General features: G+C 39.6%; 1 protein-coding gene across 16 annotated transcripts in view; it reads right to left on the bottom strand.

Annotated features, from left to right (window-relative positions):
* DLGAP1 (DLG associated protein 1) overlaps positions 1 to 16163 on the bottom strand; it is a 394622-nt gene that overhangs the window by 106358 nt on the left and 272101 nt on the right. For all 16 annotated transcript variants that reach the window (XM_079300752.1, XM_079300753.1, XM_079300744.1 and 13 more), the window contains one exon: positions 15477 to 15691. In XM_079300752.1, the coding sequence (XP_079156878.1) occupies positions 15477 to 15691 (215 nt within the window). The remainder of the gene's footprint in view (positions 1 to 15476; positions 15692 to 16163) is intronic.

Raw genomic sequence — 16163 nt, 5'->3', positions numbered from 1 at the left:
TCATCACTTTTTCAATTTAGTATACATCAGAGATTAGCTGTGATAAATCACTGTGTTAGACCACAGAAATGCAATAGAACTGGGTCAACCTTCTTTGCTGACTGCTACTGGGAATCATATAATAAAATGTACAGAAGGGATTGGAAAAGCATGAGAACACTATAGAGGTGACCTTGAAAAACTGAAAGTCTGGTCACATAACACAGTCATGGATGTGTACCCAGAGGAACCATGGATTACACAGCAGGCAGGGGGCTGGAGGATGCTAGCCTGAAAAAACAAGTTCACTGTAGCTAAACTAAGGGAATAATTCCTCGAGATACTAACAAAGAGCTCCACTTACTGTCATGGAGCCAGCCAGCCACTAGAGGGAGGAATGATCTAGTGCTGCCATTGACTGCTATTTATTAAGCTTCCCCAATTCATTATGTTTTTCTTAAAGCTCATCTCATGAGGCTTGCAAGACCTTTCCAGTTAAAGGAAAAATATATCGGGCTTTCACAGTTGGTGAAAAAAACATAGTTCAAGGGCTCAAGAAACAGAAAACATACAAAAAGAGAATCTGCATGTCTCCTTAGGAATATATTCTGATTTTTATAGCCCAGATGAATTGCAGACCTGATTTTCAATTAATCAGGATCCATACAGCAATTTAATTTCATAGCATTCAGCATATCATTAACAAAAATTGTAGGATTGAAAGCTTTTTTATGTGCCTTTTGTGATTCAAAGTATTTTTCTTGGTGACTAGAAAGGGCAGGTCAGTACTGGGGTTGGAAAAGGTATTTTCCTTCTGTACAGAAACCGGCAACTTGCTAAAAATGTAACTTTCATATTATTTGGGAATAAAGCTATTTGAAAGTAGAAACCGAAGAAAAGCCCAACACAATAACACACTCTCAGTAGCTGCATTGCTAATCTTGTTCCTTTCACTCCAGATTACTATGCTAAACATCCATTTATAGCAGGAAGGAAGCAATTTGGATATGTGAAGCAGCATTTTGTGTGTAGAGCTATTCACTATTCACTGATAAGAAGATATGCAGTAACAGGAAAATGCTAAGTAAAATTAAAAATTTGTTTTTATCTGAAGAAAAGCAAGTATTTAATGGGATAGGTAATTGCTAGATGTTTAGCAGGACAAATCTTAAGAGTTTTGCTAGAGGTCTGTCAATGGAAAAGCCTGAAAAAAACCACGTTCTTTTCCTCAACTTAGACAAATTCTGATAAGTTAGCAAGCCCAGTTAAGTCTTTCCAAGCAGGAAAAAGCCAAGCTTAAACTAAGCAGAAAAAACTTTTTCATAAAAAGACAGCAGAAAGCCCATGGATAATCTAGTTTTGAGTGCACTAAGAGTTTAGGATGCAAGTAGAGAACTGCTCCTGCCCTTGTGGGTTTTACTGTACCTGGCTCATGTTAGAAAATTAGGCTGTCATCAGTCTAGAACCATTGCTGCTGCTGTCTACCCTCTTCAAAGAAGAGAAATCAGGAGACAATATGTCAGAGACAAATCTTTCCCACAGCCTTCCAAATGGCTTTTCATCAGAAAATTCACGGGTTTTCCAGGAATAGTCACACACAGAGCATACAGTGGGAACCCCCTCCACTCCACCAGACTGTGATTTTTCGTGTGTGGTGCGCTTGCTTCTCTTGCAGCACACACCATGGCAGCTCAGGCTCTGAAAAGTACTAAAATAGCTTTTCCTAGCTCTAAAGCCTTCCCTATGGAAAAGAAAAAAAAAATATGAAAAAGGCATTTTAAGATTCCCTTCTGCTGTAGTGTGAAGAGTAACAAATAAAAGAAAATTTATAGAGAAGCGAGTGGGAAGCTGTGCATTAGCGTACGTGGGCAGGTCGTGGAGGGGAGAGAAGATGTACAGCGAGCTGAAGGGCAGCATGTGCCCTGTGAGAGTAGCTGAACAACCTCTAGGACATGTGGGCTGCATGGTGGTGAGAGATGGGAGATCTAACTGGACAGATAGGAAAAGATCAGACCGATGAATTTCAGACACAGCAAAATGCACCATTACTTAGTGTTACTGCTGGAATAGCTTGCTCCACTCTGGGCTTTCACAGGGAGTACAAAGATGTGGAAGGAAAAAAGGGAGGCACAGCTGAGGAAGAACTACAAGAACTGACCCTTTTATTCCTTGGTGGGACCTTGCCAGCCTCTGCAGTTCTTCCTCTGGCAGGGAAGCATGAGGATGATTTAAGTTCTTCTCCCCATGCTGTGCCTCACTGCTCATGCAGTATGGTGGGGCTGCTCCCAGACATCTCAGTGAGCACTAGGAAATGCTGCCACAAGCCTCTCCACAGGAGCAAAAAGCAGGAGCCAAGAGGACTAATACTGACTGTACACCATCTCTACAGCCTGTTTAGAAGTGTCTTGGGTTACAATACAGGATGTGACCAAAAGTATGTATTTTATCACCATCTGTTGAAACCAGGTGGGGCAGGGATCCTTTCTCTGTGGGAGATATTATCTGCTATGGGCCATCTTTAAAACCAGGTGAGGCAATCATCTTTACCTTTTCCTCAACCCATCTTTCTTCCAGGAAGATATAATCTGTTAATGGGCCATTCAGTCCCACTGTATGACTGATGAAATTACATCATCCCTTTGAGAGATGTTCCATCCAGGGGAGGAGCCAAGCCTTTCCTACCTAGATTAAAACTGAGATTTGGAACACCAAATCAGCCTTTTTCCACTGGATTCCAGAGGAAAACTGTACCTTTCCACATCATCCCTGGATCTTTGGAGGAAAACTGCACCTTCTACAGGAGCACTGCTTCAACTGAACCACATCTGCCACTGCAGGGGGACTGCAGTCACCATTTAATGGGACTGCTGCTAACACCCTGACTGACAAGGTATCAGGTGTATTCTGACTCTGTCAGTGTTTTGGGATTGCTCTTTGTAATACTGTGTTTCTATTTTAATTTTCCTAGTAAAAAACTGTTACTCCTATTTCCCATATCTTTGCCTGAAAGCCCCTTAATTTCAAATTTGGAGGGAGGGGGTTTACATTCTCCATTTCAAAGAGAAGCTCATGCTTTTGTTAACAAACACCTGTCCCCAAACCAGGGACAGGAAGGTTCTGTAATTGTTGCACTAAGTGAAATGAATCAATCCTCGTGACAACCCGATGTACAGGAGGTGAGTGCCATTATCCCTTTTTGCCCAGAGCTGGAGGCACAGGGATAGCTGTGCCTGGAAAGTGGCCAGGCAGGGAACAGCAGCAGTGGGATGTCCTCAGCCCCACTCCCAAGGGCACAGCCTCCTGCCATGGAGGAACAGCACTGGTGAGGAGGCCATGCTCTCCCACCACTCTGCTTCTCTCTGGCAGAGAAAGGGGCACAGCACCCCAGAGCCTTGCCAAATCAGTCCTTCATTTCAATTGCTCAACTGATCCGCCCCTTCCCTAGGGGAACAATTCAAGGCAGGGTCTCGTTCCAGGTGCACCCCTCAGGCTCGTTTTCGACCTGAGAAACACCACACAGCAAAATCATACCTTAGAGTGCTCCTGAACTATAATTAACCTTAGTGTATCATTTTTGTGGAAGAGAAAGCAGTTAAATTTGTCTAAATTCAAAAGGACTTGGAAGAAGAGTGGCAAGATAATGTTTTTTTAACAAGCAGCTTGATTAATTCATGGCAGAAGTTATCATCTCATTGTGTAGGGTAGGAGGCAGACATTTAAAACCTCTTATCAACTTTGTCCAGGGAGGGAAAAAACCTCAATAGAGCAGATTTTAAATGCGACACTTGAGATTTGTAAACAACCCACTGCAGAATCCAGCAGTGAGGACCCAGATCCCAATTGCGTAGTATTCCCAAGGAATGTCAGAGAAATAGTCAACAGCCATTTTTATGTGTCTTATTCCTATTAAATCTCATGCTTTGGGGAGAAAACCTTAGTGTTGATCTCATGAATAGTGCATACCTCCCCATGAAGCACAACGCTATCCCAATGGATATCTCAGGCATTTACTGGGGCAGTGGGTAGCCCCAGGAGAAAGGCAAAAAAATTACATTCATCTCTGATCTAACCTGGATCACATCTAACCTTCCCATACTGGCTGGCTTCAGTGCTGCCCATCATAAAAGCACTGGAGGAGTAACTGTGAAATACAGGATAGCACAATAGAAACTGTAGGATTCAACCCAGAACAAACTTTTACTTGTATCTGCCTACTAAACAAGATTAATTTTGCTTTCTCTAGAAATATAAATATTATAAGAAGGGTTTCGATTTTAAAAAAATATTGGTAGCTGAAAATGTTGTAGAAGAGGCTTGCAAATAAATATAAAAAATATTTAAAGTCAGAGTTCTAAGTTTTATTTACGTGTTTGCTTTATTTCATCCTTTTCTTTTAAAATAAAGAACATTCCTCTATGCATTATTTACTATTCTCTATTTTGTACCTGGTTTAAAGCACTTATATAAAATAAAATACATAATCTGGGAACATATTCAAAAGAAGAAGAATCTCTACAACATCAGCATCAAACTACAGCCCTGTTTTTAAGGAGACAGCTGTTCAGGTGATTCATTGTTTGTATAAACTTCAAATGGATTATTTTATTATTCTTTGGGCTGTTGCCCTTAGGGGAACTAGTTACATTAAATAAAAAAACTACCATTATATGGACATACTGATTCCAAGAACAGGGGAAGAAATATAGTCATAACAGGCAATTTCAGTAGAAAATGTGGGCTTGTCCATATCCTGCCAGAGGCAAAGCACTCAGATGGATACCGCAGTCACCACAGAGAGATAACGAATCTGATTAGCTTCCCTGGAGAAGGAACAATTAGAGCTGATGGGATAAAGCCTCCTCTGCTCTCACGTGTGTTTGCACAGGGATCAGTGTGCAGGGACCACCTGACTGCTGGCCAGTGACAAGGACACCTCAGCTGCTGGACTGCCACTGCATCAGCTTCTGTCTGCAGAAATGGAGCAGGGAGCAGACCCAGCTGCTGAGGAAATCACTCCAAAGATAGCCTGAAGCGTGACTGAGTGCAGCTCCCCACCATGTGCATGGTGGCAGCAATGGAGCACCAGAAGAGAAGGGAGACAGAGCTGCTTTCAACACAAAGTGAGAAAGGACACAAAGACAGGGACCCAGGAGTGCCAACACAGACTGCTCTAGTCAGGACAAGAAACTGTGGGATGAGAAAACCGTGAAAGAATCATAAGAATGATGTTAGTAGCCGTACCAATTAAAAAAAAAATTTAAAAAAAAAATAAATTAAATGACCACTGATGAAATTCTAGCAGGAGGATGTGTAAGGATCAGGGTTATAATAAATGAAAGCGGAACAGGCTGCTACATACTGATTATTTTCAAAGTGTGAAAGTCATAATAAAAGGCAAATAAGTAGTGGGGAGGTGGAAATATAGAAACAGCTGATAGGACATTTGTTCACTGAGTGAAGGAATGGTGACTGCAATTGTGCTGCTCTTCATGCAAGTCTTGTCTCTTTTAATGGAGAAAGGACACTTAGCTAAGTCCTGAGGTTTATAAGAAATAGTGATGTAGTGCTGACATTCATTCCAGCCACTGTCAGTCTAACATCTCATTTATGAATAAGGCATCATCCACTCCCTCTCAATTCAAACAACAATTAATTTGTGCCCTAAGTCAAATGATCTTTCTGTAGGGGGCAGGGAAGTGTTGGAGGACAGGAAGTAACAGACAGAGTTACCTCTCTGCCAGAAATGACATCCTACCCAACACCAAATGACTGAACACTGCAGTGGAACAGCCTGACTCACCAGCACTTCAAACAAGTCTGAGCAACATTTCTCTGCCAAAGCCCTGTTGTCTCACAACTCTTAACAGCCACGTGGCTGACATGGGTCCAACAATCCTGTACAAGGCTGGAATCCTTGGATAGAGATTCAGATTGGACCTTATTGACAAGGCAGTTCCAGCATTTCTGAGATTTCTAATGTTTTTATATTTCAAACTCATGAGGATGATTTAATGACATGTTACATCCCACTAGAATAGAGAAGAAAAGGCTATTCAAAGTAGAAATTGTCTTCCCTTAAAATTTAATCTTCTATAAATATAATTTTATCACTTCTACAAACATAACTATTACAGGATGAAGCTACAACTCAGCTGATGTCATTGACAGCATTTCACCCAAAGTGTTTCTAAGTTTCTGCATTATGTATTTATCTTTATTTTTGAGATTTATGCAAAGTTCAGAACCAAATTATTTTTTTCAATGCAGTAAAAGCAAAGTAGAAATTTTAAGTTATGTAAAACAAAGAGGAAAATTAAGCAATGAAATAAGAACTTTATATTATTTGGCATTATAGTACATCTTCGAATTTTTGTTATGCAGACAGTAATAAACACTGATCATTGTGAGAGAGTTTTAGTAAATGTCTACATTGTAACTATTTTGGTGTGATAAAGTAATAAATAATAACTGTGAATGTTTTTAGGACTAACTCAAGTAGGACTACCTCCCAAAAGTAGTTTCTCAAGGTTTCTTTTCAATCATAGAGTAATGAAGGCTTAGCACAGATTTGCTACAGCAATTGTCATATATGAAACAGGAGAGATTTATATACTGGTCATGAAATCTCCTGAGATTGCCTTCAGCATGATACATCACTGTCACAGTTCAGAGCTGCACGGGCACAGCTCAAGTATGTCTGCCACTTGAAGAAAGAGAAGGATTTGGGTGCTGTGGATGTGGCTGCTGGCATTTGGGGATGACAAAACCAGGCAGTGCTTTCTGCACTTGCTGGGCTTGCTGGAGGCAGAGCTGCTGGGCAGCTGGGGTGCAGGCTGGCTGTGGTAGCACAGCCCTTCTGGAGGGGAATGGGAAATGGCTGTGTAGCTCAGCTGCAGATGGAACCACAGAAATCTCTCACAACAACTCAGTAGCTGCTTCATAGGTGCTTTCAACAATTTTTTTTTCCCCACACCAACAAATTAAACAGTGATGGTATCATGGTTCTCTACCCTTGTAGTATACAATGGGTAAGAAAGCAAACAAAATATGAAAAAACCTTTAAGGATTTTCCCTCATTTCCACACTCCTAAAAAGATTTATAACTTCTTTAGGAGAGAGGAGATTTTAAAAAGTCAGGTCTCTTCAGATGAGCTTTCATTCACATGTGCCACAGGGAGCAGAGTAGTATTTGATGCTGCACCTATCAAACTTTGCTGCCCCATGCTCCCTCTCTTCACCTTGCACCCAAGTCAGCAGAGAATCACTAAATTAAGCTGAAAGTTGCTCTATCTTAGCAGTAATATAAGCACAAGGAAATTGAAGAAACAAATGACTGGGTGTCAATATGACTTAGATAGTAACAGTATAAGGGCAGAACAAGTTTTTATTTTAATCTTTCTCTCACCCTAATATGATGCAGATTAACAGAAGATCCCAAAGCATGTCAGCAGAAACACTGTCTTGTACTTTCACATTAAAACTAAATGTACACTATTTTAACTTTCTCCATTTTTAATCTGAAAGAGCTCACCATTTCACCATGAAAAATAATTGCACTTCTGGCTGACCAGAATAGAAAATTATTATGAATAATTAACCTAATTATTGTTGCCTGTTTGCTTGTCTTGTTATGCAGAACATTAAGGACTCCAGACTGGTTTTTTTGCAAACGCCAAGTGTTTTTTCTATGCCTGTGAATTTTCTGCATGGCAGGTTCAATCCATCAGTTGAGCTCCCCTCAGTGAACTAAAGCAGAGAGCACGAGATCACACACCAAGGGTCAAGCATGGCATGGCTGGCAGTGCTGGGAACACCATTTCTAAACACCAGCAACGAAATAACATCTAAAGAACAGGATTGCACAGCACTGCTGTGGGTGGGGTGTCTATATTTACTGTTCCACAGCAGCCCTTCAGGAATAATTCGGTCCTTATGAGAGTTTTAAGTAAGAACAGTGATAGTGGGTATATTCAACAGCCTGAGAAAGACAGAGAATCAAAAAAAGAATGGTCTGGAGGGGTCTTCAAGAGGTCATTTGGTCCCTCCTTCCACCCTAAAGCTGGATCAGCAATACCCAAATTTGTTCTGACAGACATTTCTTATCCTTTTCTTGAAAATGTCCACTGAAGTGATTTCTTTTGGCAATCAACTCCCACGCTGAACTATCATTACTGCTAGGAAAATTTTCATAACATAGCCTGTGCATGCCTTTGCAGTCTTTTCTATTTTCCTGTCTCCACTGGACATTATTAACTCCCTTTCTGAGGCAGCATTTTAAGTATGTGGGAAGAAGTAGGGCTAAAAATAAAGAAGACCAGTTTTTTACACAAACCTGCATGTTGGCCCTGTAAAAATTATACACTGAAAGAGATGGCTGAAAAACACATTTTGGTTCAGTAACTATAATTGTTTTTCTTAACACAAGCCCTAGAAGTGCCCATTTTGATACATAAAGTACAATGATAGGCTTTGCTTCTTAAGAGACAGCAGTGTTACCTTGCATTCATCAACACCATTTACTGAAAAATGCATAAATGTTCCAGGATTTAATTAAGAGAAGCTAGGATGTTGGAAGTCCTAACTTTCATCTGTTCCACATAAAGCTACATCTTTTGTAAAAGTGAAGCAGATGACTAGACACAGGACAAGGATTTTCATGTCTGCAAATAAGACAATCATCTAAATGAGGCTGCTCCTTTTCTTTTACAGATTACTGACTTCCAAAATTTTTCTATAATATTGCCAAAAAAAAAAACCATCACATTTTGGCTAGAAAATTTATAGGCTTTTTCTTTTTTTTTTTTTTCTCCCCCTGATGTTTATTCCTGGAGAAGAGAATGCTCTGGGGTGACCTTATTGCAGCCTTTCAGTACCTAAAGGGGGCCTACAGGAGAGCTGGAGAGGGATTTTTAACCAGAGCATCTAGTGATAGGACAAGGGGGAATGGCTTCAAACTATAAAAAAAGTAAGTTTAGATATTAGATTAGATATTAGGAATAAATTCTTAACTATGCCTGTGGTGAGACATGGGAAGAGGCTGCCCAGAGAAGTTGTGGATGCCACACTCCTGGAAGAGTTTAAGGCCTGGCTGAGCAGGGCTTTGAGCAGCCTGGTCTACTGAAAGGTGCATGGCAAGGGGGTTGGAACTGGATGATCCTTGATGTCCCATCTAACCCAAACCATTCTATGATTCTATGGATATTCTCATGCAAGTTTATTGTAACAGTATGATTGCCTCACATTTCAGCAAGTAAAGGTAAAAGTACAAGTGGGACAATAACAATAGAATACATCACAGATTACAACAAAATTTTCACTTCTTATCTCAGAGAAACAAGAAATAATATTTATACAAGATTTCTCTCATGCCCATCAGTGATACTAAGCCTTAACTGACTGAATGTGAAAAACTGTTCATCAAAAGCTTCAAGCTCTAAGTTCCTCCAGTAAATCAATATTTTCTCCTCCTTAAATATCATATACACAAAACAGATGTCAGCAGCCATAAGGAAACTATTGGCTCCCAAAGTGTGCTCACCTAGTACCTCAACATAAGTATACTTTTCATTGTCTTGCCTTTAAAATTTTTTCTGACTTATAAATTATTCACTGAAGTTAATCATACTTAACACACAAGCCTGAAAAGTGAGAAATATGTCCAACAGCTTCTCCTCCCCAGTTTCAGAGAGAAGAGAGATAGATTGCAATAGTATGAATAAGAAGTTAGGTAATACATCATGAATCAATGACTGTGAGCTGGGAAAGTTACTGCTTAGGCCAGTAATAGTTCCAGAATAGGCTGCATGTCTAAAGCACATGGAGATGCTTCTGTCTCTTTAATGCAAAATTTAAAACCACTCCCTGTTCAAGAAAAGAACCAAAACACATCTCAAGGAACATGGAAACAATTCCTTTGCTAGCTACAGGTTTGATAAAAGCAAAAGAGACTGCAACATGAAACAATTACACCAACTGTATTGAAAACATACTGTAAAACACTAGTAAAAGATTAATCAGACTTATTCCTTTTGTACTAATTAGCAAAGTCATTGTTCCCTAATTGGAAGCACTCAGGAAGAAAGAAAATTAACAAGCTTCCCTGCATGTGTCTAAAAATATTCATGATAATGAAAATGTGGTATTGCACCACCTCTCCCTTCCCCCTGTCTGTGATCTGGATCAGATCACTTCAGCACAATGAGGGCATCACCTCATTAAAAAAAAAAAAAAAAAAAAAAAAAAAAAAAAAAAAAAAAAAGAAAAAAAGAAAAAAAAGAAGTGTGCATTTGTTTATATGACACTACTTCCCCCTGTATATTTTTGAGTAGAGTATGGTAATACAGAAACTGCTCAAAGTAAATAGGCACTCATTCCCAAGACTGGGATGGTTTTGCTACCTAAGGATTTATGATGTGCTGTATGGTGAAGTGTAGTGTAAGGACATCAGCTGCAGTTTGCTCAAATGACAGAACAGCCTGGGCACTGTTTCAGTCTAAAATTATCCATACCAGCAGTATCATTTCCCTCAGTGCAGACACTTCCCAAGGATCACTTTTACAAGGACCAGGGATTTCCTATCCTGAAACATGTCTTATGCTAAGTAACAATGGAGTGGTTTGATTTTCCTTCCAAGTCATCCTAGCAGAGCTGTTGCTGCAACTCTGTCAAGATTTGGTTAGCAATACAGGTTGACTCCAGCTTGGTGGTTTGCTCTCCAGGAACTGACTTGATCAATTTTCGGTGAGGTGATGTCAAAGTTTAAGTTCAGGATGCATACATCACATCTGCCTCTTTCTCCTTGCTCTTGTCACAGCTAATAAGCTTGCTGACAGATTATAACACTTAATTGAGCTTGATAACTGATTGTGATTTGGCTTTCAAAACAATTTTGTCTCCAGATTCCCATAAACATACAAGTAGAAAATACTGACACTGTCTGTATTAACACATAAAAATATAAATGTGGGTGTAAACAAATAACATTCCCCTATTTTAAGATACTATTTTTGGAATGTTTCTGATAAACTTCAAAGGTAGGAATTGTTTGGTTTATTTTAAGTCATCTATGCAGTAAATCATAGGAACAGATGCAACTATGATGGAAATTATATAGAAAAATCCTTTACCATGGGATAAAAAGGAGAAATGTCTAATGCTGATGTGCTCACATACTCTTTTCATCATCAGTGGTGAAACTTGGTGTGCATTAGAAGGGGGTTTTGGTGTTTATAATCGAGTTCTCCTAATCACAGCTGATGGGAAAAACATCATTTGCCTAGTAAAATACCTTGAAAAAAATATTTGCTAAGAAAAAACCCCTCATTTCTATTCTTCCTTCAATTCTTTTTGCATAAATTCTACAAATGCATCTATAAAGTTTTAAGATCATTAAAATTTTCAATGCACTAGTGATCACAGAGTACAACTTGTCTCAGAAAAAAGTTTATATGACCAAAGATGAGTTCAAAAGAAAAATTCTGCAACTGTATTTAGCCTGAGATCCATGTCTACAAATAAATTACCATTAAGTTCTATAATATGTTATGAAAAACCCCCAACAAACAAACAAAGAAGCAAGCAAACATCTCAAAGAAAAGATTCAAATGGATGAAGTCCCCACAATGGCAGCAATAATGAGTTAAGAAGCATAATTTGAATCTGTATTTTAAGTGTGACTGTGCCTGCAGTGAAGAGAAAGGGGAGAAATAAAGTAGAAACCTGTGGTGCCAAGATCCATCTCTCAGCCCTCGTGTCCTCAACAGAGTTTTCCAGTCCCTTCCATATTCCTTATCTTTTTAGGCTGGGAAAATGCTGCCATCATGTTGTGCTGACCCACCAGCTACTTTGCCCATAGTCCTTCAAAAGAACAAAAGGCATGGCTGCAGATTCTTCTTTGCCTTGTCCAGCTACAGATCTTGATAAACCCTTCTGGAACTTCATATCTTTCAGATTTCAGCTTCTCTAGCTAACTTGGTTATAGCTGGCCAATGGATTCAAGAGTTACTGGGAGCTGGAGGTGACAGGTTGGCATGTGGACATCAATGTAATTGCACACTTTTTATTCCAAGAAAAACCATGCAGAACATAAACAAGGCACGAATAAATAGGGAAAGAATATGTCTTGAATCTAGCTCAGCTGTAACAGAATTGTCAGTTGTCTGTCACCTGCACCTTCTTTAGAAGTTTGCTAACCAGTCCATTTGCAATCTCCATAGAAGTGAAAGATAAATTTTTGCTACTTTTTAGGAATTGCAATAAAACACCACCTTTTTTTTTTTTATAATTTTTTTTTTTTTCCAGCTGAATCAGTTCATCTAGACTGTGAAAGCTTAAACACCAAGAGCACACTGCCAGCAAAGACAGAGAAAAAAAAATCTGCTTACTTCCTGATAGGATAATGAGAATGCAGCAGCGGAGGTGTGTATTTCAAAATCTCAGCAAGCTGTGCTTTATCCAGAATGGTACCACAGCATTTGACACGTGCTGTAACCACATGGAAACCATGGCAATGGAGGAAAATTGTAGGAGGGAGATTGTACAGTACGGCAGGGAGAAAATCCTCAGCAAAACCAGGAAAATAAATATGTATTATGTAAAGGAGATACGACACAGTTGTGCTGCTCAAAGGTTATTCCTTATATAAAAAGAAACATTGGTAATAATGAAAATACTTTCTTAGAAGAGTAGGCGCATGAGCAATGGTAGGTCGGTAGGTGGGAGGGACAGCGTGGGCTGTGAGACCAATATTAGACTTAAAGGAGTCAGAGAGGAAAAGTCCTCAAAGATGAAAAATCCCTTCAAAAGCAACAGTGAAAGCAAAAGAGAACATGTTTTTAAGTTGTTTGCCCTGCCAGAGATGAAAGTGCAGCCAGCTAGAGGCTGCATACAGCAAAAAAGGGAGTAGCTAAAAGAAGTGCAGGAAGATCACAATTACTGCTGTAGAAACACTGCTTTCACAGCATGATTTGTTCTTCACAGACAGAAAAAACCCATAATTAAAGGAGTGAAATACCACTCAGCTTTAGGATGTTAATAACACCCTTTGAGGTCAACTAGAAGGTCCACTAGTGACAGTGAAAGGCTGCCTGCTGCCTAGAGCAGCCTTTGGCTCATTTCCACACAGCTCTTATTCAGGTGCAAACTGAACCCAAGTCAACAGCAAGCCAAGGAAATAACTTGTTTTCACACAATTGCTTGGTGACCTGTATTCAGTGAGTTAGGGGCTCTGGTTTAGTCCCTGTCCAACACACCTGCAAAACTCAAACACAACTCTCAGAGAAATCAGGGTAGCTATGGGATGAAAAAGGAATGTCATTTTGAAGGTCAAGTCACACCTTTAGGGAAGTATGAAGAAGACTGCAAACAAAGACCTAGCTTAACAGAAGACTTCAATTCCCAGACCAAGCACTCAGCTGCTTCTCACAAAACCCCCATAAATTATCAGGTTCAGCAGAAAGTAATGAAAGCACTGCATAATTATGTATTATCCAAATTGTCTCTGAAAGTGAAAAGTTTCTCAGGAACAGATATTTCTTTAAAATATCAGCATAGATTAAAAAAAAAAAAATTCTATTTCATCCCAGTTTATGCTGAAAAGGCATTGAAAAAGAAAAGTTATTTCATGCTTTCTCTTCTTTTTTGTTTTACCATTTACCATTTTCCCTTCCTCCTTCTACCCTATGATTTACATCCTACTTCTGCACAGCTCCTAAACTTACATGAATTTTACAGAGTGCACCTTAAAATTAGGCACATTCCTAAAAGCTTTCCCAAATTGGAAGGGATTTAAAAACATGGGAAATTAAGTATTTATACAAGCACTTTGCTGAATTACAATGGCTTTAAAGCTAAAAGCTTCTGCAGCCTGGCACCTCTGATCTGACATTCTCCATGGGTGAACAGCGACATGCAGGACTTTTGATTATTCATAAATCTGTATTTTTTGCAAATCTTGTATCTACAGAGAACAGAAATGACCAAGAGCTAATACACTCATTGTGATGCATTGTGCTCCACAAATGCTATGGAACTCTGGGAAGCATGCTTCTAAAAACTCAAAAAGAATAAACTCTGTGCCTGAAAGTGTGTCCATGCATGCAGCATGGCTGGATGGGGTTTGTGGTGGTAAATAACATTCATGTTCACCTTGCAGAGGTTGGAATAACTGATCTCACAGAAGGAGTTTTGGCTCAGGAAAGGATGTGCTAAAGTCTTCTGGATGATGAAAGGAATCACTGGATCCCTTGAGCAAAAGCTAGCTAGATTATGAAAATCCCTGCAGGAAATGAGATTGCTTTCTCCTTTGGACACTAATGGAAAGACAGAGAAGAATAAATCCCAGGCTTCCCTTGAGACAAAGTCAGGCAGGCTGCAATGGGGAGCTGCAATAAGCTTGCTTTTTTCTGCTGGTCTATTCATCACTGATGTCAAGAGCATGACATTCTTAACAAGGATCAAATGGTTTTCTCTAAAATCTGTTTCTCAGATAAGGACTCTGGGAAAAAATGGGGTAGGGGAGGGCAAGGAAGGAGAAGAAATTAATGAGGGAAATGAAGAAGAAGTCTTTTGTCACTGATCATGGATACTAGAAGAGATAAGAGATCCTTTTTCTATTCCCCCCAGCCCCTCCCATCTTAAAGCTATAGCCTTAGGCAAGTTATACTAAAATCTGGTTATTTTTGGTCCAGTGAATTATGATTCACTTTATAGATAAGAACTTTGAAAAAGACAGAAACAATTGTTGATTTTAAATCCACACTATTTTATTTTAGGGATATAATTTATTTTCTTGCTTTAAGGGACCTTTCCATTTTAGAATAAAAATAAAATGTTAATAAAAAAATATCAATTTTTCCAATTTTCCTGACAATTTGGGTGGATTTTTTAAAAGGTCCAAATAAAGGAAAAACAAATAGTGACATTTGAAAAACCACAATCTCATGATTCCTTCTGGCAAAAGCTTTCATAAACTGTTTTTAAAAAATCAATTTTTGGTTCTCCACAAAACACAGTGCAATTCTAAATGGAAAACATGGGTTTTTCTACTTTCAGATGGTCGTTGTTCTTTTTAATTAAATGTCAGATTCTTTCTGGAGTTGCAAAGACTATCTTAGGGCTAATTTCACATATTGAGTATATATAAATACACAATTACACAAAACTTTTGCAGGCCAAAGCTGTATTTTGCAAAGCATTCAAAGAGCATGCCTACTGTACATACCTGGATGCTCACTTAACACTAACAGGTTAAAACACTTTGCAAATTCATAGTGCGGGTTCCTTTTCAGAATAACACTGAAATACCCTCCCAGATTTACCCTTGTTCCGAAAAAAATCCATACAAAAATAAGCATGACTGGACTTGTTCAAATATGTCCCTGAACTGGTAGCTAGAAGTAAACAGAAGAAACATAGAAAACAGGAAATGTAAGGAGAAGAAATGAACACGGAAAATGCGTGTCTTGACGGAGAGCTGTATGTGACACAGCAGAACTCACTTGAGGGTGGTGAGCTCGGTGAGGGATGGCTGGGTGGCCTTGAGATAACTCTCCCTCCGTGCAGCAATCTTTGGAGATGGCTTCGGGCTGGTGTCCGAGTCCCCGCTGTCGTCGTCCCCCATGGCTTTGATGTAGCTGCCACTGCGCATCCGGCGGCAGGGAATCTCCTCGTCCTTCCCTCGTGGGGCGTAGCCGCTCCATTCATCCTGAGGAACCTGCAGTGATAAACAGTTCTCCTCTTAGCACATTCCTCCCTCCACTCCAACAGAGCCATGACCAACACTCTGATGGCCAGAGACCCGTTCTTAATCTCATTTGACCATGGGCTGCTGTTGCAATGGAGGCACCCACTTCCCACCCTGCACAGGCACAAGCACCTCTGGAGTTCTTGCTATTTTCCATGACCTAACTGGGAAGTTTCTAGCAAACATGCTGACAAGAAGGCTTGGTTAGGTTTAATACCAGGCTGGAAAAACATTGGGTTTTTTCATTCAAAGCATTTATAAACCAGATCAGAGTATTTTTGGTTCAGCTCAACACACTGAACATCTTTGGGGAGGCACAAAAGCTGAAATATGAGTCCCTATAAGACAATCTTTTCTGACAGTGTACACAAGAACACTCATCAGGATGATTTTGGCTCAAATACATTTCAAATTAGTGGAACTATGTACTAGTCATCACAAA

Source organism: Erithacus rubecula (genome assembly GCF_903797595.1).
Source record: "Erithacus rubecula genome assembly, chromosome: 3".
In the NCBI taxonomy this organism is placed as follows: Eukaryota; Metazoa; Chordata; class Aves; order Passeriformes; family Muscicapidae; genus Erithacus; species Erithacus rubecula.
This window is presented reverse-complemented; position numbering and strand designations above follow the sequence as displayed.